At 48.8% G+C, this 22,793-nt stretch overlaps 1 protein-coding gene across 1 annotated transcript in view; it reads left to right on the plus strand.

Annotated features, from left to right (window-relative positions):
* Positions 1-22,793, plus strand: part of CFAP46 (cilia and flagella associated protein 46) — a gene marked incomplete at both ends in the record, with an annotated part of 78,478 nt that overhangs the window by 47,281 nt on the left and 8,404 nt on the right. Inside the window, 17 exons of the mRNA XM_080912982.1 lie at positions 1,293-1,425; positions 2,522-2,668; positions 3,657-3,857; positions 3,960-4,066; positions 4,740-4,910; positions 5,896-6,031; positions 12,876-13,064; positions 13,994-14,182; positions 15,521-15,655; positions 15,735-15,914; positions 16,363-16,533; positions 17,793-17,890; positions 18,351-18,427; positions 18,829-18,923; positions 19,440-19,537; positions 20,329-20,408; positions 22,502-22,654. Of these exons, the coding sequence (XP_080769108.1) occupies positions 1,293-1,425; positions 2,522-2,668; positions 3,657-3,857; positions 3,960-4,066; positions 4,740-4,910; positions 5,896-6,031; positions 12,876-13,064; positions 13,994-14,182; positions 15,521-15,655; positions 15,735-15,914; positions 16,363-16,533; positions 17,793-17,890; positions 18,351-18,427; positions 18,829-18,923; positions 19,440-19,537; positions 20,329-20,408; positions 22,502-22,654 (2,360 nt within the window). The remainder of the gene's footprint in view (positions 1-1,292; positions 1,426-2,521; positions 2,669-3,656; positions 3,858-3,959; positions 4,067-4,739; positions 4,911-5,895; positions 6,032-12,875; positions 13,065-13,993; positions 14,183-15,520; positions 15,656-15,734; positions 15,915-16,362; positions 16,534-17,792; positions 17,891-18,350; positions 18,428-18,828; positions 18,924-19,439; positions 19,538-20,328; positions 20,409-22,501; positions 22,655-22,793) is intronic.

Genomic DNA, 22,793 nt, shown 5'->3' on the forward strand with positions numbered 1-22,793 from the left:
AATCACGATTTCTATAGCAATCCTTTTCAGATTTAGAGACCACCTAGGAATACATAAGAATGTATACATAGTCCTATTATTGTTCATTTGTGCAATGTGGCTTCCCCCATATATAAAATATATGTCCTTTGTGCAAACTTTAAAAAACAGGTAAGGAAAAGAGTCAGTGTCACTGTGGGACCCTTTCCTTCACAGTAATCCCCTCTGGGGCTTTGCTGTCACACACCTGGTCAGTTATGAACATGTAAGTCTGCACATGCTTGTTCCATTCTGCAGCCTTTGGCAACAAGTATCTGTCTCCCAAAAATCATTTTCATGCAGTTAGCACAACCATTTATCTGTGCATCCCTGGACTGGCTGTGAGAGTGTTTGCTTGCTGAGTCCTTCCTGCCCTCACATGGGTTCCAGAAATGCAGTTGCCAAGGCTGGGAGAGCCTACTGCCTCTCCCTGTTATTTGGTTTACTCAGGGCACCTGCTATGCAGTATGGATGGCACTGCAGGTGGGTGGCACAGCAGGTGGGTGGCTCTGCAGGTGGGCTGCTCTGCAGGTGGGTGACTCTACAGGTGGGTGACTCTGCAGGTGGGAGGCTCTGCACTTAGTTGGCTATGCAAGTAGGCTCCAGAAGGATAACTCAGACTGATAAGAAGGGTTTGTGCCAACGATGATACCAGAGATGGGGATCCAGAGAGGCTTCAGTTCCAAGTGTCTGTAGTCAGAGAATCCTGGGCAGTTGGTGTGAGCAGGCCCTAGTGTTCTGTGAAGTGTCAGCTTTGGGATAGAAACGTTGAATGTCCTGATGGCAAGAATTGTCTGACCAAGAATTTGTCCAGACTGGACTAAACACTGTGGTGCACTGGCCCACCTCCCAACAGACTACTCTGGATTAGTTACAGTGGGTGAATTGGGTCTGGAGTAAGTGGTGAGGGAGGAAGAGGACCCATGGGTGGAGGAGCCACCCCACTTCTCTATAGGAAACCCTTCGTACTAAGCAGTTTTACCTTTCTGGAGAGGTTTCCAGGGGCAGGTCTGCTCTACATAAATTAAGCCTGAGAAGCTCGTTAAACTACATATCAACTTGTCAGATAGCTGCAGAGAGAACGGGCTGCAGGGGTCAGTTCTGGAAAACAGACTGCCGCCCAGCTAGAGAATGTTTTGGGTTTTGTAGACATGTGTGACTCAAGGCTTCTCTCAGCTGGGTTAACTTACATTTCTTTGACTATAAATGAGACTGACCATTGTTGCCAACTACTTGGATTCTTCTGTTGCATGGTGCTATCTCACTCCAACTAGCTGCAGAAAAGAGATTGCATTTAAAAAAGAGAAGAACAAGGAGCCTGTGATAAAAGACTGTCTGCCAGCCCTGCATGATCAGCTGGCTCTGTCTCCCTCCACAGAAGTGAAGCCACTGATAGCACAAGACAAGGTAGGTTGGCACTGCCCAGAGATGGCATTGACATAGCCTGGCACTGCCACAGTGGAATCCATGACCCAGAGGTGACCCTGACCTAGCATGGCTCCGCCACTGCATGATCCAAAACCCAGAGATGACATTGACTTGGCTGTCAGGTAGGATTGCACCACCCCCACCCCCAGTCAGCAAGCCACAGTGGATTTGTGAAGTGCTTACTTTGTACACTTATGTATGGGAGACTCAGAGACCCAATCATGTTTGTCCTACCCTAACCCCCTGGATCTCCTTGGGGAAGGCAGAAAGTATACGTAAAACAGATCGCCTGGGGCCCAATGAGCAACAACCTAAAGAGTCGGGTAGCTAGAGATAGGATGTAGCTAGTGAGTGTTTACCAGTGCATAAAGGCCTGGGCTCAGGCAAGGGGAATTAAAGGAGAGAGCCTCTCTGTGGAGCATCTAAGAGGGTCTGGCTCGACTCTTGACGCCCCCTGCTGTCTCCCCACCAACTGGATGTCCCCTTCAGTCTGTGAACAGGGGAGGTAGTAGCCATCACAGAGAACCTTGGCTCCTCAGAGCACTAGCTCCGTTTGTGAGCTCACTAAAGTCAGCACTTGGAGTGAGTGAAACATGCTCCACGTGGGGTTTGTTAATGGGACCTGAACTCTGAACGGCCAAGGATCAATCCTGCACTTTGCTCAGCTTCAAAGACCCCGTGACCCATCCACAGTGGAGGTGGGGTATGCTGCTGAGCACACTGGGAAAGCGGAGAAAAGCACAGCTGTACACAAAGGCAGGCCTGCCAGCCTCACAACCACTTCCCAGCTCAGTTCAGAGGGGACGCTGGCCTGCTCAGCCAGGCAGCTCTGCAGCTGCTACAGTCAGCAGTGGGAGAGGAGAGTCAAAGATGTAAATAAGAAGAGACAAAGGTCCCAAGGGCTTGGGATATGTCATAAGCTAGACAAGTAGAGGCTGTAGGCATGCTGGGGACATCCCTGCAGCCGTGTACCCTCTGGGACACTAGCCTCACAGGATGTTTCTGCTTCTAAGCCAGAGCATGTCTCAGGACATACACTGGGCACAAAGCATCTTAAGGTCATGGTGTCTCATAGATTTTGAAGATGAATGAAGAGACTGGCAAAGGCCTGGATGGCACATCCTACCCCCAGCTGTGGGTACTCAAAGGGGAGGTCCTGCTGGAGTTGGAGCTGCACCAGCCAGCACGGCTGCTCCTGTCTGAGGCCCAACAGGCTTTCCAGGTAAGGTGTTTCACCTATTTCCACTGAAGCCATCTTGACCTGGGCCTGAACTCTTCAGACGTATCCTTATTCCTCACCTGAGGACATCAGGAGCATCTGTGGTGTCTCAGAGCCTCCAAGGAGTTTCCCCAAAAGGCTTGAGTTAGCATCCTTCCACAGAGCACTTCTCAGAGCCTGCCTCTCTATGGGCTTGGGAGCATTGGCTACTCTTCTCTGAGTAGCTGCCTACTAGAGGAACTTGCACCCAGACCTGGTATCCCAGTGCCCACTCCCTCCCTAAGTTGTCCCTTTGTGTCTCAACCCTAGACGTTCCAAACTACACTTGGCAGGGCTTTTCTATCCGGAACTGTGTCCCCAGTGGAAAGCTGACCTTGGACAGTGTGGATGGAAGAAGCTTTTTGTGTTGTCTGCTCTAATGATGCCATTCTCCCAAGTTCCAATCTCCACAGTTCCCCCAAACCCCTTCAGACAGACTTAGATGAGGCTAGCCTGTGGCTTGCTCTGAGCCATTCAAGGAAAAGATGAAGATCCAGCACTGATGGGAAAGAAATCAGTGACACCAGAAAGCTGTGAGCCCAGGCTGGCCCTTCAAGTGAGAGCAGGGACTCAGGTACCAGAGAGGGGGCAGGTAGGTAAGTAGTAGAGTTAAGGCAGAGATGTGCAGGTGCTGGGGTACAGCTGTGTAAATTTCAGGGATGAGACAAAGGTGCAGGTGCCAGAGATGGGACACATGGACTGAAGAGAAAAGAGAAGTGGTTTCAAAGAAGGAACAGGGAAGACACCAGGGAAGGAAACAATGTAGAAGAATAGGGAGGGAAGAAGTATGTAGGTAAAGTGAGCAGAGAGACACCCTGCATAGGCTGGTTCCTGTGACTCCCAGGGCACATTCGCCACTCCTGAGGACTCCACTCCCATGTGGTGGCCATCCCAACCTGAGTGGAGCTAGCCACCCGTCTACCCATCACACACCACACATCCCTCTTTCCAGGAGTTAGGCGATGCCTGTGCAGAAGCACAGTGTCTGTTGCTTCTAGCAGAGTTAGCCAACAAGGAGAAGAACCATGGGCAGGCCATGCTCATGATTGAGAGGGCCCATCAGCTAGGCGGAGCCGAGGAGTTCTGGTACAGCTCAACCCTGACTCTGGCTGAAGCAATCTTATCCTCTGAAGAAGATGGAAAAGAAATCTCAGTGAGTTGGGGTAGCCAGTAAACAACATGGGGTGCATGTCACAGGGGAGAGGTATGTGCTGAGGTCTGACCAGTGACATGGCAACGTGATCACCACACCCAGGTTTGCGACCTGTTTCAGAAACTCATAGATACTTTCAGGGCCCTGCAGAACGAAAGGCCAAACCGAGTCTCCCTGCTGGAATTCTTCATCATGGAGCTTGAAGCCAGGTAATGGTGCCAGGTGTGCCAAATCTGTGGCCTCTTCTACCACGAATTCTCTCTCATGCTACCATGTCAAACCCACGAAGGCTCAGAGCCAGCAGGAGACTGAGTTCATTTCCTGCTCTGTGGCTCTCACATGTCTGTGTGTCCCTGCAGGTCCCTCTGGGGATCAGACCTTCCTTCCACTATGTGCCTCAGAGGAGCTATGGGCTTCTTTCCAGCCAGCGTACACTTCCACAGTGTCTGCTGGAGGCTCTGAGTTTTGCCCCCTTGTGGAGGGCTGTCCACACATATCATTCACAGACTTCAAGGCCCTTTCCCAGAGGTCTTCTGAGCTCACTGACCACAGATGTAGGGATCCTTGTCTTGTTCCTGCTTCTGGTTCCTCTCTGGAAAGTGCTGTGAGCACTGTGTCTCATCAGCTGGCCCTGACTTCAGTGTCATTTCAGCTATGGTTTTCCATGGGCAAATCCGATACCTGGGTGGGGCTGTTAGAGCGCAACTTTACTGATCCAGGGCCGTGGCTGCATTATGTCCATCTGGTGGCTGGGGCATTGGTACTTGATTCAGTGTCCCTGGATGGACTCTAGACAGATGAGGAGTCACTGTGGTCTTGGGCTTTTGAATCTGGTGGGCAAAGCCTCAAGCCCACGATCCTGAGGACACACTTGTCTATCAGGTGTATGAAACTTAAAATCCAATTTGCCTGCAACCTGACGGACAGAAAACTTGATGAATATCCATTTTTGCTGAGAGAACTAGAAGATCACCTGTTGGAAGTTGAAGAAGACTTTTTATTTAGTTGCTACCACAAAATTGATTTAAAACTAGAGCACGCAAGGATAAAGAGGTAAGGGTGTCCCCACATACTCCACCCATGCCACTGGGGCTTCCTGGGGGTCTGCCTTCTGAGTAGGATCCACCTTTGACCTCTCCCAGCTAGCCTCTGCTCTGCTTCAGCCTTAGATATGGTTCCTTCCTAACCCCCTCCCTGCTAACCCACCACCGCAATCCTGCAGCACCTCCCCCCAACCTCACCCCCCCTGCTGCCACAACAGCTATGCATCCCAATTTGCATACAGCTCTTCTTTCTCCCACCCCAGCCTCCAATGCTCCTCACAGTGCCTCTGTCTGCCCCAGATACCCACAGGTCACATCCATTACCCCAGGTGTGCCCCATAGCAGCCACTGTGGGCCACCAAGAAGGCAGGAACAGAGATAACCGAGTCAGCAGGTGGAAAGTGGGGCATTGCTCCATCAGACTCCTTTCGAGCAGAGATTCCTTAGAAATGTAATTTCACATTCTACACCCTGTGCCATTCTAACTGTTCGGAATCTTGTTCTAAAATGTGTTTAAAGGGCTGGGGAGATGGCTCAGTTGCTAAGCCACTTGCTTACCAACTGAGTTCCCCAAACCCATCTAGAGAAGCCAGGTATTGTGGGGTACATTTGTAATGGTAGCACTGGGGACACAGAGACAAGTGGATCTTTAGGGATTTCTGGCTAAATCCTCTAGCCCAGTTGGTGGGATCTAGGCCAGTGAGAGACCCTGCCTCTAAAGATAGGTGAACAACATCCGAGGAGCAGTGCCCAGGGTTGATCTTTGGCCTCCACATGTACATATGTGTACCAGTGCACATAAATGAGTAAAATGTATTGAAAATTCCTTCGTGTGTAAAACATTTAACCAAAAAAACTTTCAGTCATGATAAAATGTATGGCATAATCATATGAAAATTGTGTATTATATATGAATCAATATGACATGCACTAGTACAATATATTATTTAGCTTTTGAATCTTTGTTCTAAACCCTCCTTTTATATTGTATAAAGGTTCTATGCGCAAAATGAAAAAGATGAAGAACAAAAGACTGCCTACTATCTGGAAATGTATTCATTGTCCCAGAAAGCTATAGCCGAGGAAGAAGAACTATTTCACAGAGTCCAGGCGATGCTGTCCCTTCAAGATGTAAGTCTGGCCCTGCATGCCACAGTCATTCTCTGTGCAGGACAGTGCTTCCTGGCAGACCTGACTTTAAAACAAAACCAGCCAGGCACAGTGTAGCACACCTGAAACCCTGGCACTTGGGAAGCTGAGGCAGGAGTATGCAGAGTTCCAGGCCAGCCTAGGCTGCCCAGTGAGACCCAATCCTATAAACAGACACACACACACACACACACACACACACACACACACACACACACACACACACACACTCACACACACACCATGTATTTTCATACATTCACAAACCAATATACATCTTCATAAAATCCATATAAAGAAGGGCTGGGAACATAATTCAGTCAAGTTGTCTATGTTCTCTGGGCCCACTGGGCCTCTGTCTTTCCCACCTTAGACCTCAGCACCCTCCTGCCAAACATGCCCAGAAGCTGGAAATACTCTAGTATAGAAGTGAAGTTCATCTTTTTCCCCTAGAACCTTTGAATCTATATAACAAAAAGAAGTAGATACGGTGACTTGTGCTAATAATCCCAGCACTGAAAAGTAGAAGGTAGGGTTATGGGGAGTCCCTTGTCTGCTCTGCCACAGGGCTTGCTCACTTGGGGAGGCAGGATTTTGGAAATTGACCATGCTTAACCAAGGTCGCTGGGCAGCTGGCTGTAGGGCAGCCCTGGGACACTGCTCCAGGGGTGAGGAAGCACAGTCTGAGGTGCAGGACAGCTGGAGATGGCTCGGGGTTCCCCAGGCCTATGATGAGGCCGGGATTGTCTGGCACTCAGGCTCTCAGACACCCAGATGCCACTGGATGCCATGGAAGTGCTAAGAACAGAGTGGGGGTCCGCAGACTGGATCTAGCCTGGGGCCTAGGGGGAAAGGGAGAAAGCCCCTACTGGTCCCATGAGAGTTCTTGGCTTGATGGCTTGAGGCTTGGGCTTGGCTTGATGGTGGTTGTGAGTGCAGAGAGGCCTTCTATGGAAAACTAGACAGCAGCTATGTAGGTGAAGGCTTTCTCCATTGCTGCCCACGGCAGATCCTGATGAAAAGAGGCAGTCCATGGTTTTAAGGTATTTATTTTCAAGGAAGAAAGTAAATGAGTAAAACCATACCCCACTTCTCAGAGTGGGCCTGAGGTTAAATACCCTTTCGAGGGAGGAATTTCTTGAAAGGAAAACTTACTGGCTAAGCCCTCCAGGCCTTTAGATACCTCATTAAATGGAGATCTGTCTTGAGCTTATGTGGCCACAGGTTACATGCTCTACATGTGGAGGGGATTGGGGCATTACCCATACATGACTGATGACCACAAATCTGGGGGAGTGGCGGCTAGTGACAGGGGCCTGGTGCCTGGGAACAGGTAAAGCATTTACTGTCCCTTAAGGGTTTCTGGGGTTTCTATCCTTAGCTTAATCAGGAACAAGGCTGTCTTTCACGGTCCCGCAGTGTATCCCTGAGCTCACCAGCTAGGCATCTGATACACTTGGCAAGGTCCAAACCAGTAAGGACAGTGTCTCAAAAAACAAGGCAGTTGGTTCCTGAAGAATCACACCTGAGGCTGTCTACTAGCCTCCCCGTGAATGGGCTCACACATTTGCACTGAGCATGTGCGTGTGCAAATATACTTTTTATATATATATACCTGATATACTTGGGAGCTAAGACAGAATTATAGTAACTAGACTCATGCACCCACACAAACATTTTTTTAAAGTCAAAATACACAAAACAAGAATTTTCCGAATGCCATGCATCAACCATGTCAGTCAGTGCTCTCCAACTCTAAGTCCCAGCTGGCTGTGGCTGCAGAGAGGAAGCCAGGTTAGAGCTATGATGAGCATCAGAGTCAAGGATGTCGGGTCCTGAGAGACTAGGGAGGAGGAGGCAGGATGGATCCCCAGGAAGCAGAGTGCAGCTCACAGACGTCTAGAGGACAGCCCAGAGTACCCACCTTAGAGTCTGTTCCTGACAGAAGGCTGCTACCCAAGGATAGGGAAGAAACAACCTGGAAGGATAACAGGAAGTCAGTTGGTGCTGATTGGCAGTCACAGGGTGGCGGGGAGAAAGCTCCATGACTTGGAGGTGATGAGCAGAGTACACAGAGGGCCTGACCTCAGAATCTGGCACCGAGTAAGGAAGTGAAGCCCAACTATGTGATGCCTACAAGAAAGCCGTTTGTGACCATAAAGACAAAGACAGAATTAAAGTAAAATGCTGGAAGTAATATCCCATACTAATAGTGATCAAAGGATAGCTAGAATGTGGGTACTAGCTTCAAGCAACCAGGCTTCCTAGCAAACACTACCAGGAATGATAATATTCACCTCACAGTGTATCCTAGCCAAGTAAGAAAAAAGGAACTCTAAATGCAATATCATATTAAGAGAGTTCTAAAATGCTTAAGAATCAAACACTGATCTTAGAAAATTGCTAAATCTATTATAGCCAATAATGTTAGTATCCCACTCTTTAATTATTAGTAGAACAAGTAAACACAAAATCAGCAAAGAAGCAGAAGATTAAAGTATTTGTCAACCAATATGACAGAATGGACATTTTTTAAACATTTCACTCAGCAAAAGTCTTACCCAAATATGCAATGTCTTTTGACATAGGCCATACTCTGAACCACAAGACAAGGCTCAATAAATTTAATCATACAGAGAATCTATTAGTCCCCAAATGCAATTATATTGGACATCAAAACCAGGACGTAGAGTAGAAAAGTCCACAGACTCAGAAAACAGACAAGTGGTTTCTGGGGGAGGGGAGGAGTAGGAAATGGCTGCCAGCACATGGGTTTCCTTGAAGCATAATGTCACTGTTTGGGAACTGAGCTAACCATGACTGCGCCACACTGCAGACTCACCATGTGCTGCCGGACTTCCCATGCTTACATTTTTTCATCTATTTATTTTCTTTTATGTCTATGAGTGCTTTGCCTGTAAGTATGTGTGTGTTTACTGTGTGTGTGTGTGGTGTCCATCTACCCTGGACAGATGGGCCATCAGATCCCTTGGAACTGGAGTTACGAATGGTTGTGAGCCACCACATGGGTGCTGGGAATCAAACCTGGGCCCTCTGCCAGAGCAGCCGGTGCTCTCAACCACTGAGCCACTTCTCCAGGTCTCAGACTTCAAATGCGTTAATTACAGTATGTGACTTCTACTTCAAAATAAGAATGAAAACATTGTGTGTTTGGAAAACCCCACACATTTTAAATGTAAGTAGAAAACAGCCACAGATTAAGCCAAAGATAAATCATTTTGAAATGAAGGGAGGAAAGAGCATCAAGAGGTTTAGGATGTCGCTGGTGGGTGCTTAGGGGCAGTCTGGTGCACTAAATATCTGAATAATAATGATAATGATAATGATATCAGGCCAGAAATCAATGAGCTCAACCTTTTCCTTAAAAGTAAAGAGCAAACTGAATCCAAAATCAGTAATAGATTAGAATTAAAAAATGAAGTAAAAAGAAATCAATGAAATAAATTCACCCTCTCATCCAAAACAACCCCAACCAAACAAAATCCAATTTCCAAAACCTTGGGCATCAGACAGCAGTCTCTGAGATGAATTCAAGCTGCCACAGCTCCTTAAAGAATAAAGTCATGAAAGCCAAAGTTGGTTATTTAAGATTGATGAGTTGGTAAACTGAGTCAGATTGACCGGACGGTCAGTAAAGGATGTTAGTGCCAAATACTAGAAATGAGTGACCCAGCCCTGCCACAGATTCCTCATATGTTCAAAGGATAGTGAGGGACATGTGAATTTTACAAGTTAGGTGAAATAGACCCTCACTTGTAATGCCCATCAGAAAGAACTAACTCTGTGTCATGGTGAATGAGAGAAGGCGAGTTTTATAGTTGAATACTTTACCACAGTATGAATGGAAAGCCCAGACAGATCTACTGCTGACTTCTAACAATGTGTTTTACATACGACTTCCAGGAAGGTTATTTTAGAAGATTGAAAGGGAGGAAAGAAAAGCTAATTTTTCAATGAGACCAGTATAATTTGTAAATAAGATAAGGCTGGGTATGGTCATGCACATCTTTAATCCCAGAATTCAGGATGAAGAAGCAAAAGAATCTCTGTGAGTTCCAGGCCAACCAGGTATATGTAGTGAGCTCCAAGACAGGCTCATAGACCCTGCCTCAAGAAGGAAACAAAAACTTTAGAGACATTACAAACAGTGTTGCCCATGGACACAGCTAACACGACACCGTGCTTACTGGTTAAAGCTTATTGACCCTCTCCTCCCCACGGACTAAGGCAGAGGCATCTTACCACCTTCATTCAGAATTGTTTTGGAGATTCTAGCCTATGCAATGAGAAAGAAAATAAATTAAAAGCATCCAGGTTGATAGAAGGAGCAAGCAAGGAAAATTCTTTTCCATAGATAGCATGATTATATAGAAAATCATGTAATATACCAAAATAAAAACTCCAAGCAAGTTAAGTTAAATTATCAAGTTTAGTTGAGTTGCAGGATTATATAGTATATACATTATATTTCTACACAAAGAACAATTAATTATATATTAAAATTAAAATGGCATCATTTATGACTCCTAAAAATGATATTTGGCCACCATAATATGAATGCTTGTAGTTCAAGGACAATAAAACGTTGCCAAGAATAATGAAAATAATAATAATAATACACAAAAGCAAAAATCTCTAAATACTGTTAAGATACCAGTTCTTCCTAAACCATGATACTACCACGGGCTTTTTAATAGATGTCAACGATATTATTTTAAAATATGGAAGGCCTAAAATAGCCAAGACAATTTTTTAAAAAGACTAAAATTAGAAGCCCAATGGTACTTGACTTTAAATCCCATTGAAGAGCTTCAGCAATCAAGACAGTGTCTGGTTAGTTGGAAAGTGGACAGAGAGAACAATGGGACAAGCCTTAGAATCCAGAAACAAAGAAACCCACAGTCTTCAACAAAGGCACAACTCCATGGACAAAGAACAGACTTTAGACGGTGTTAGAACAACAACAACAACAACAACAACAAAATGTATGTCCAAACACCTGAACGCCTGTTCATACCTCAGACTAAGACAGAAAGCAACCCTGTATGAATCTGAAACCTAAACCGAAGACTGTACTAGAACACCTAGAAAAGTCCCTGACTGATGACAAACTTGGCAAAGAAATATACCTAACCCGAGGTACAATAAAAGGATAGCTTGATTAAAGGTCTCCTTAAAGCATACTCTCAAGGAAGCAGAAGGTGAAAAAGCACAGGCCGGAATTAAACATTTACAAACATTTGCAAATTCCTTGATAGCAGCAACGTACCAGAAACGCACCAAGAGCTCTCAGAAGTTAAGGGTAAAATATTAAGAATGAGCAAGTCATGTGAAGACACGTTTTCTCCAATGTGTGGAAAACCAGACACATGAAAAGATAAACATCATATGGACGAGCTGTCACCATACTGTGATGAAACAGGCAAGAGTCACACACCATATGCCGCCATTTATACAAAGCTGATTTACCATACCACAAAGCAGCCAGTTGTCACTTGAGAGACAGGAAGGATATCTTGAGCATGCTATGCCAGAAACAGGGACAAACACACTTGTGTCTTTTTACAATGTGGGAATTTATCGAATAAAAATACGTTCACAAGGTTTAGGAGTTTTAACGACAGCAGTTTGTCGTTATCCCGCCTACTTCAGTAATCTGACCAAGGCAAATGCAAGTTCTTGGTTTGCAATCTCAATTACTACTATTAGCTCTCATATCACACAGCACACAGTAAATACATATGTATGTACACATATGTGGGCTGCAGAAAGAATACACATTAAAGAGGCTACACTGGAGTTCTTGAAGTTTCAGAGGCGGGCTGAGAGAAATTCAAGCAATGTCTATACTTGGTAAGGGAAAGAAGGAGCTGTTTCTGTAGGGGGAGCTGAGGAACAGTGGTTGAGAGCAAGAATTCGGTCAGCTGCAGAGATAAGAGGGCAGAATCAGGTCAGAGCAGGAATGAGTGGCAGGTTCAGGTCTGAAGGAACAAGCAGGTAGACAAGCAGAGACAGCTGTCAAATCAGGTGTGTCAACAGTGGGGGACTGAGCAGAGCAGAAGCCCCAAGAACAGTCAGAGACTCTTTGTGAGTCCTTGACATACACACACCAGGTATCACCAGATGGTAAATTGGTAGGGCACCATGGTATCACAGTGCTAGGTGCTGATCATTTTATGGGGGCCAGGTGAGGGCGCCATGCCCTTTCCTTGGTCTAATAGCCTGCTTTCCCTAATATGAACTATACCTATGTGCCCCCCATGGTCTCAGTTCACCCCAGTAACTGTATAGAATGGCCCCTGGTTTCCCTAATATGAAATATAACTATGTGCCCCCCATGGTCTCAGTTCACCCCAGTAACTGTATAGAATGGTCCCTTTCTCCCAGGAATAATCCATTCATTGGTCTATGCTGCATGGTTAGTACCAGACAGATGGTGGTGTTTGTGGGTCCAGCCAGGAACCTAAGTATCTGCTACCATTCAAAGCTGCTTGTAAAATGGAGCCTCTTGGGACAAAGGCCCAGCCAGAAAGGCCACTGTTTATACAACGTGGAGTAACTTAGAGCAAGGAACAGCCTGCTGTCAACACGGGCTCAAGAAAGGAGGCAGGGAAATCCAGTATGAAGACCACATTCCTGTTGCACTGATGGTGTTTGGCCTCTATCTATTACTATGTGAAAAGGTACCCACTGTACACTCTGTGCTGTCTGTGTGGCATGTCAGCTGTGCCTTGTCAAAGTTCTTGCCAATGGTTGGTCTCCTCAAGAACAGTGCCTTGCTTTACCCACCTCCCAACTACCTCAGTTACAGAACATCAACTCCCCGCTGATGAGAAGGCTGGCCCGCCTCAAGCTCAGCCTGGCAGAAACGTGCCTGGACTTGCTGCAGCTCGTGTGCAAGGAGGCCCTGGAGCGGCAGATGGAGCAGGGCTCCTTTGAGAGGCTCCTCGCAGACTTCCTTCAGAACACCAGTGACTACTCATCCATCGGCTTGGTAACAGCAGTCTTAGCTCATCTTCTCTCCTGGGGGCCTGCCAGTCACACGACAAGCAGGGTAGCAATCTATGGGACCCCACCACATGCCATGGCAGCCCTTGACCACTCCCACACCTTGGCGCAGATAGGCATGGTCTGATCACCAAGAGAACTAATAACGAAGAGCTTCCTATGTAGGCTTAAAGCTCCCATTCCCAGGCCTTGGGGTTACTACTCAATTCGTGATAGAGGGCTGATAACAGCCAATTGCACTATCTTAGAAAAAATGTAAGCCAGGAACTGAGCATGCAGTTCAGAGCACTTGCCTAGTCCATCCCTCCCCATCCCCCACTCCACTGCACCCCATTTCTTCTCAGTGCTGCAAACAGAACAAGTAACTCAATAAACTGAATACCTGTTTGTAAGAAAACTCTCTTTCTCTGTCTATCTATCTATCTGTCTATCTATCTATCTATCTATCTATCTATCTATCTACCTATCTATCTATCTATCTATCTATCTATCTCTCTCTCTCTCTCCCTTTCTCCCTCCTTCCCTCCCTCCCTCCTTTTTTTCTTACTTCCTTTGGCAGTCCTAGGCCAGAACCCTAGGCAAGTGCTCCACCAGCTTAGCTGAAGCTCCAGCACTTTCCTGTTCTTCTAAACGCCATGAAATAAGTCAAGGTGATCATAAGTGAATCCTACCATTAACCTCCATTCATCAGTGAGCTCTCCTTTATACTACAGCAGCTGCCCTATAGGATCCTTCCGACATCTAAGTTCCACACACACACATACCCCATGCTACCACACAGGACTGCGCAGAGACGGGACATGCATCAAAGTACCCGGATGTCCCCTGCTAGGGAGTTATCTGAGACCTCTGGGTGACTGGGCAGAGGTCACCTGAGAGCCACTGGTGGTGACACACCTCCCTGTCTTCCCAAAGCAATGGTTCTTCCTGAAGCGGACCCTGCCTCACTTGGTGCTAACACAGCTGGAGAGTCTGCAGCCACTCTGTGTGGGCTGCACGGACGTCCGTGCCCAGCTCCTGATCCTGGCTGGGAAGGCGCTCCATCTGCTGTCCGTGCAGACAGATCCTGTGTACCCTTCCTTCTGCTGGGAGGAGGAACTCTTGGTAGGTGGCCCTTCCTACTGCAGTCTGCTCCCTGATTTCTCCACCTCGACTGTAGAATCGGCGTGGAAGGGGCGTTTCACCAGTTCAACTAGGGAGGGTCTGGCCCTGGCATCTCTGTCTTGCGTCTGGTTGTGCACAGGTCCCTAGGGGCTTCGGAAAGCTCGTGCACTATCTGAAGTACCCTTTTGCACTGGGTGTTGACCTCCATGCTAAGATGCACCAAGATGGGTGCTGTCTGCCTCTGTGACTCTCTTACATTCCACACAGCCTGGGAAATCTCCAAGGGAAAAACACCATCTTCTCCTCCCAGGCCCACCCTCCTCTAGGGCTGGGGTTCTCTGCCAGAAGCAGCTATCCAACTCAGATCCCTAGCAACAGATCCTGCAAGCCTGTCTGTCCCTGAGTCCCCATCCTAAGAGCCTGAACACAGGCACTTCTACCCCAAGAAGGTGCCACCTTCAGTGAGCCAGCTGGAAGCCTAGCAGACAAGCTCCTGTAGGAACTCCCAGAACCCACTGTAGCAAGCCATGCCCAGGACCCAAAACCCAGGGAAGCTCCCAGCCAGCTAGCTCTGAAGCCCTGGGCTCAGTTCCCAGGTTGTAGACAGCAGGAGAGCAGGAAGACCCATGCTAGGCAGATGGAGCTGGGGCCCTTGGTGAGCAGGTGTTTCTAGCATCTACACAGGTAACAGAGTCAGGGACTTTCAATCCAGAAGCCCTTCCCCGTCTGTCCTGTTAGGATCTTCAGCTGTAAGACAGTGAGGAACATCCATGTCTAAACATGCAGTGACCCCTGTGTGCAGAACTTTCATCCTCTTGAGTCTGTGTATGGGTTTCCCAAACACCACTATGAGATTTCTTCCCTGGTGGGCTTGATGGCTCTAAGGATTTGGTCTGACTTTGAGGCTGCTGTATTGTCGCAGACATCTGTTCCTGAGTGCTAGCCTGTTCTCACAGATGACCTCTGTCCTTGGGGATCTGTTAAGGCTGCTGGTAGACAGGACCTTGTGGGTCTTGGTAGCACTGACACACTTGGGCAAAGTTTGAGAAGTGGCGTCTACAGATGTCAGCTTGGCCAGGGTCCCCAGGCCATCTGTGTAGAACTCGATTTTTACTCCGCTATGTGTGCGGGCCACCAAGAGATTGTGTCCCTCTTCCCACCACACTGGTAACACCTTTGACCCCACAAACACATGTCTCATGATCAATATTCCATGATCACTTACAACTTGAAGGCCCCACAGATCCTTACCATCTTTCCCTTCCCTGGCATCTGTGTTTCCTCTACCAACCAAGCAGGAATCCACAAACGCCTTCAATCACGCGGTGTGCCCTGTAGGTCAGTACTAAGCAGACCAGCCTGAGATCGCTGGAGACAGACACGGAGGACAGGAGTGTGGAGACCTCCTCCAGGAACTCGACAGTCTTCAAGGAAGCCCCCAAGGAGCAAAACCGGAAGGCTGAGGGTCTGAAGGTATGCAGCATTCCCTGCCTGTCCCCTGGTGGCCTCTGCCCGAAGAGCCCACTTAGCTTGAACTCCGCACTGTCCACAGAAGAGGGTGGTGCTGGCCCAGAGGTTCCTGGCTCAGACATCGGAGGTATTGCTGCAGTGCATACAGACTGCCCTGAGCAACAACCTTCCGGACATCGCAGCTGCTGCCAGCATAGAGATGGTGGAATGCATTGGCATCCTGGATCCTCTAACTACCTGCCAGTTCCTAACACTGTCACAGGTATAGACTTCCCTCTGCCCATCCCCAAAAGGGCCCTTGACTGTCATCCCGGGGTGGGAGTGTCTTAGTACCAGCCAGTCATGTTGCTCTCCATTAGACAAGACAGGGGTGGCCCTATGATGGAAAGAAGAGATCCTCCCTGTTCTCTGAGCCTCAGGCCAAGCTAGTCCTCAAGTAATGAAAGCCAGCCATGTACCTGTTCTTGTAGCTCAGTGAACATATGCTGTGCTCATTATCACCTCCCCCCCAACACACACGCATGCACACACACACACCAAGTCTCCATGGTGAGACATACTGTGACTCCAAACAGAGGGTTGGCATGTACTGATACCTGGCTCGTCAGGAGTCCAGCAGAAGATGGCTCACACAGACTCCCAGATGCCCTCTCATGGCCTTCTGCTGCCCTTCCACACCTCACACACCACCCTTCTCTGCTCTGCTTCAGAGCTGTTCAACCTCAGAGATGATGCGGAAGGTTTTGCTCACGGCCACGAGCAACACCAGCAGCTCACAGCTGGCCGCCCTCCTGCAGCTCCACCAGCGACTGAGGCAGCAGGACAAGATGTCCTCCAGCCTGTTTGCCAGCATAGAACAGAAGCTGGCCACCACTTCCAGGGTAATGGGCGAGGGAGCCCCCCCCCACACTCCTGTGACCTGTAGGCCTCTGTGCTCACTCACTGAGGGGTCTAAAGAGACAGTTTCTAAGTTACACACTCTCTGGCTTCTCGTCCTGTGCCACCCTGTGCCATCCACTCCCTGTATATGCCATAGCTATAGGCACAAGGGGCAAAAGAATTATAGTTCCTGTCCATCACTTGCCCCAAGGGAGCCTAAGTCTTGGTGAAGTCCGGTGAAGAGCCAATGGCATCTGGCAGCAGGCAGCCATGACACTAGAGAAGTAGCTGAGAGATTACTGAGAATCCAGAATATAGGTTTTTGAAACCCCAAATCTTGTCTACCCCGAGGCACACTCCCCCACCAAGGCCACACCTCCTAATCCTACCACGAAGGGATCAAGCTTTCAATATAGGAGTCTATGGGCTCCTCACTTAAACTCCCCAAAGCCTCAACAGATTCCCAAGGACAGAGCTCGCCCGTGAAGTCAGGCCAACTAAATCAGCAAAAGAAGACAGCACAGCCGTGCACTCAGACATCAAAGCACATGGACGCAAGGCTTCTGCGTGAACCTGTTGGCTACCCACATACCTGAGGTGGCCAGTGGCTAGGCAGAACAGTAAACCCCCACCAATAGAAGCCTGTTTACAGCCCCTATATGGTAACACCATAGCCGGTCTCTTCACCCGCCATAAGGGTATGGTCACTGTGAAAAGTCTATGTGGTGCTCCATGGAGGGTTTATGTGGTTCTCTATTTCTTATTCCTTGACGAAAGTTTTCTAAAACATCACCTCATTTTTGGAAAGCCGAAGCTCTGTCTTGAAGGCATGAGCATTAACAACTCACACAGGAGATCTCAGGGTACTCCCTGAGGCCCAGGCTGGCTGCCTGCCATGGGCAGTGGGGACTCTGGGGTGGGCAGTCTTTAGGATTACTCAGATTATCCATGTACAAGGTTCACAGGAAGCAAGAGAACTGGGCATCTGGGTAAGCTGACCCCCAAACTAGGTATGCAGCCTGCAGCCCCAGAGCTTAGCCCCAGCCCTTAGCTAGGCTCCAGGAGGCAGGAAGGACCTTGAAGGGTTTAGGGTTTCTGGGAACTTGCCATCAGCAAGTAGGCAGAGCTGGACAATTTAGAGGAGCCAGTGAATTTCTTGTGCCTCTGCTGCCCCCTTGCGGTAGTGATGCATTCCACAGCCCAAACACCTAGGGGAGAGCAGTGGCCCCGCATTCTGAGAATATCCCCCTGTCACACACAGGCATGGCAGAGCCTCTGTGTCACAGATCAGCACTTCAACATTCTGAATGAGATCCCACCCATGTTCCGGATCGTCTTTCTGCAGCATTCACAAGACAGGTGAGGCTTTCCTCTCTTATCATTGTAAATCTCCACCCTGTTGAGAAAGCCTACCAAGGAGGCATAGGTATAGCAAGTTTATACTGAGGCAGACTGGGCCATCTGGGAAGCATGCTGGGCAGACTCAGATAGCCCACTTGACAGGCATGAACACTCGTTCAATCCAGAGGCATAGAAAGCCCTCTTCCAACCCTCCCGGAAAAGACCAGGATGAGTTCCCATGATGATGGGGGATGTATTGGGACTCAGGATCTCTCTGTTAGATCTGCGTAGCCCTGCACTGCTGAACCTTTTATAATTTCACTCTTACTTAGGTTATATAGACTAATCCCTGGGCCTCTGCCTAAACATTTAAAGGCACCAGTTTGGGTGCCAGCTGCAGACTGGCTTGCTAGGCTCCTGAGATCTACATGTTCACCTCTTCCTGGGAATAGGCCCATGACCTTTACTCTGCCTACAGGTCTTGTCTGTATGGTGCTGCCTTTGAGAGACCAAAGTCTATACCTGTACCCAAGGGGAAACCGGTAGCAGTGGCCGGTAAGCTTGGGTGTAAGCAGGACTCCTCCCATTGATTCCAAATGGGTTGCAGTGGGTGGGAAAAATCTTTGCCACACAGCAAAAAGTCTCACTTCCAAATGCAGAGGGGAGGGGAAGGGACGCTGAACCCAGGATACAAGAGAAAATAGAGGCCCCACATGCTCCTAAGGGATCCAGACAATCCATGCCTCCCTAGAATTCCCTCTGCTGATCACCACTGTGTTTTGACTCTGCCTGAACTTTCTGGGTACCAGCCCTCATGTTGCCCAGGAGACGTTGCCATCAGATGTCTCACCTCTGAGATGTCAACGTTAAATAGCCTCACAAGGATCTCCACCTGTTCACACACCTCCAGTAGCTATGCTCTGAGCCCTGCAAAGGTCATGGGTGTCTTTCTACAGGTTATTGCAAGGTAACTCGGGTGGCTAAGAGTCCAGCTGCCATCTCTGACCTGTTGACCAGCATCCAGTGGTTCCAGAGGCACACACAGACCCAGGTACACAGCAAAATTATGACCCTGACCCCAAGCACTGGAGGCCTAAGACTCTAAGCCATATTGCAGACTGCAGCCTATCCCAGGGAAAACCAAGACTTTAAGGTTGTGTTGGGCCGGGATAATGAACCCAGAACCTAAGAGGATAAGGGGGAAGCCCTGTGAATGGTGGGAGTTCTCCTGAGTCCTTGAGTTGAATGTGACCCCAGAGGAGGGGTCTGGCTATCTATTCTCTGCAGAGCATAGTAGGCCTATCCCTATCAGCAGGACAATTTACGGTGTCATCAGAGGACAGGGACAAGGCTGAGATGTCAGGATAGCCCTTGGGAAACCACTGGAAGCATTGTGCTGGGAAGGAGAACATGCCAGCACTCTGTCCAGAAGGACCAGAGTGTATAATTATTTCCATGGAGGTCTTCCCAATTTGCTTCCTAACTGAGTGGAAGTCATATCCAGACACTGCTGAACAACAGGCTATGGTTTGGGTTAAGACAGAAATTCAACACCTCGCCTGATGAGGAGCAACAGCTATGCACTCAGAGACTCAGCAGCATCCTGGAGCACACAGAGGAATATCTGAAGCCCATTGCACCCCTGTTCACCTTCCCAGAAGCCAGGTATCAGTGGGTCATTTCCTCTGAAGGCTCCCAGGGGTGATGGGCAGCTGTCTTCAGCTGAAGCTGGTAATAGAAGAAGCTAGAGGCTGTTGTACATGGGGTTATGAGCCCCACAATAACCAATCTTCCTGGAGCCCACAGGCCAGGCCAGCTGGGTACAGCTGAAGCTCCAACCTCACATCTGGAGACAGAAAAGTGCCCATGTGAGCTAAGTAGCCTGCTGTGATAATCAGACATCCAGAGTGGTTTCTGAGATTTTCCTCCGTGTGGAACCTTGTTTCTGAGAGTTATGGCTCTAAGGACAGTCATAAGAGCCTAGCTCTTCTGTGTGTTTTATAGGCAGAAGTCCCATTGCCGCTGCTTTCCCTGCCCCCACTGACTGACTGCCCTGGTCCGAGTGTGATGTGAGAGTCTCAGGGCTCAGCCTCTGGCACTCACTTTGGGAGAAAAGAAGGCAGGTGACAGCAGAGGTGGGCATTCTTCTCCAGCAGCATGAGGGCATCCTAAGGTACCCCTCTGTTGGATGCAGAGATGGCCCTCAATGACAGCTGGGTGTGGTAGCACAAGACTTTAATCCCAGCACTCAGGAGGCAGGCAGGTCTCTGAGTTTGAGGTCAGCCTGGTTTACAAAGAGAGCTGTGAAGGGCTACGTGCTGAGACTGTGTCTGTAAAAGTAGAAACAAACCTAAGCAGAGATCACTGGGTGAGGACTAGGCTGAGTGGTGTGTCTCAAGCCTTTGAGTGTTTCCCTATGTTTCCCAAAGCATCAACACAATCACTCTGAATTTCAGAAATCTGATGCCAACAGCTGTGGGTGATGCAGGGAAAAATAAAGGCAAAGAGAAGGAAAGGAAAGTATCTCTACCTCCAGGTAAGTGAAAGGGACAGACCCATAGGCCAATTCTGGCACCTCAGGACCTTATGGGAGTAATCACCCTCTCATCACCGAAAGCCTGGGTGGGTCAGGAGTCACAGGTTCCACGCTCAAACAAGTTCTACCCGGGAGTGCTACACAGGCCCCAAGCTTCCTCTCCTTGGAGTCTCCTAGTACACAATCAGCCCAGGCTAGGTGGTAGGCCCTAGAAGAATGGTTCTAATGCTGTGACCTCATAACTAATTCTGCTACTGATAGGAGTTGTAATGTAAATGTCTGTGTTTTCCAATGGTCTTAGGCGACCCAGGCGAGCCGGTTGTCCAAACCCTGCAAAAGGGGTTGTGACTCACAGGTTGGAAAACACTGCCCTGGAAGGTTTGGAACTGGGCAAACTGTCAGTTCCTGGCCCATACTACCATAAGCAAGAGCAGTGTTGTGTCCAGCTCTCACTCCCCCGGCCAGGTGGGAAGAGGAAGAGGCTCTGATGACAATCTGCTGGTGCTTCTAGGAAAGACAGACATTGTCACCCTGCCTTGGGGAGCTCACCAGAGGTGGCCTTGAGAGAGAGCTGTCTCATCCACCTGGCACCCATATTCAGTCTCAGCCAGTGGTCTTGCCTCTGGGGTACTTTTAGCACAGGTCCACCACTTTTACTCTGACTGGAAAGACCGGGAGGATGCTCTCCTGGCAGGAAGGACAAATGCCATCCTGTTTCTTGGCTACTTCTCTGATTTTACTAACTCCTTTAAAAGGCAACTTTCCATGTTCAATTTTGCCTCCTTTTTGATAGCCACAAAGAATTGACAGATGGCAGAGGGGGTAGCTGCTTGCTTCCTTCCCTCCTCCCCCAACCCCCAGCAAAAAAAAAAAAAAAAAAAAAAACACACACACAAAAACAAAAACCCCAAGCTTTCTCCCAAGTTGAGCCAGCCTAATTGCCATGAGCCAGGTGCAGCAAACACCCGGAGAACTGCAGACTTCGAATGTGTGAGATCTAAGTTAGGGTGAGAGGAGGTTGTTTAGACGTACTGCAGTAAGCAGAGAACCGAGTTCAGGTTTCGTACTCTGTGGGCAGGCAGGCAGGCAGGCAGGCAGGCAGGCAGGCAGGCAGGCAGGATGGCTGGCAGGCAGGCAGGCAGGCAGGCAGGCAGGCAGGCAGGCAGGCAGGCAGGCAGGCAGGCAGGCAGGCAGTCCCTGTGGCCTCTCTCCTGACCCGAGGCTCTGCCCTACACCGAACTCCCAGAATTGAAAATAGAGACAAAGGATCACTGGTAGGTTTCAAGCAAATCTCTTCTCGTTTTGAAAATTAAGAAAATCCAGGTGAAGCCTGCTGGCGGTGGCGCCCGCCTTAAATCCCAGCACTCAGGAGGCAGAGGCAGGTGGATCTCTGTGAGTTGGAGACCAGCCTAGTTCCTGGACAGCCAGGTCTACACAGAGAAACCCTGTCTTGAGAAAAAAGAAGAGAGAGAGAGAGAGAGAGAGAGAGAGAGAGAGAGAGAGAGGGAGAGAGTGAGTGAGTGAATGAATGAATGAATGAATGAATGAATGAATGAATTCAGTTAAAGTGAATCCACCTCTGGATACCAGCATAACTGCATGCAGAGTGGCAAAACCTAGTCCATGGTCACAGAGAGGCTGCCAGTGGGGTCAAGAGGGTGAGCCTTCCTTCCAGGGCTCTCTGGAGGACTGACCTTTGAAAAGTCCCCTGGGAGGAGTTTTCATCAGCCCGATATTACATGGCCTGCCTTGGGAGTTAGGTATCTTGAGATGTAGCATCCTATAAGGTGTCCCTGCTAGTGACCCAGTGACTCTGTCCGGGGCCACGTCTTAAACCGCTACATGGGGGCTCTCTCCAGGTCCGTGCCATAAACTTGATCTCATCGTCAAAACTGCGTCAGGGACCCTAGCATGTCACCAATGCAGCCATGCTTCTGCAAGCTGGGCAGGGGACATACTCTTCCCTCGTGCCTCCATGCCCGGGACAGCAGCCACCAGGCCAGTCATCTAGCCACAAAGTCAGGGATAGAATGAGGAAGCCGGAGCTCCAGGCCTGCCCCGTCCTCAGATCTGCTGCCATTTCCATCCCACAGGGCAGCCTGATCCCGAGTACATGATCCTGATCGTGGACAAGCTCCTCCTAGAGCTGCCCCTGGAAGGGCTCTCTCTGCTCAGTGAGGTCGACTCCCTCTCACGAGATTTTTCTCTCCAGATGCTGTGGAATCGTCTCCATAAGGAGGAACTAGGTGAGTAGTACCTTAGCCACCGCAGTACTTAATTTTAAAATGGAAAAAAAATTAAATTACTTTTCAGATAAAACACTGCTAGCTCCAGTGTGGAGTGCTTGACTAGCGTGGACAAGGCCCTGGGCTCCATACCCAACAC

Source organism: Micromys minutus, assembly GCF_963924665.1.
Source record: "Micromys minutus genome assembly, chromosome: 2".
Lineage (NCBI taxonomy): Eukaryota > Metazoa > Chordata > Mammalia > Rodentia > Muridae > Micromys > Micromys minutus.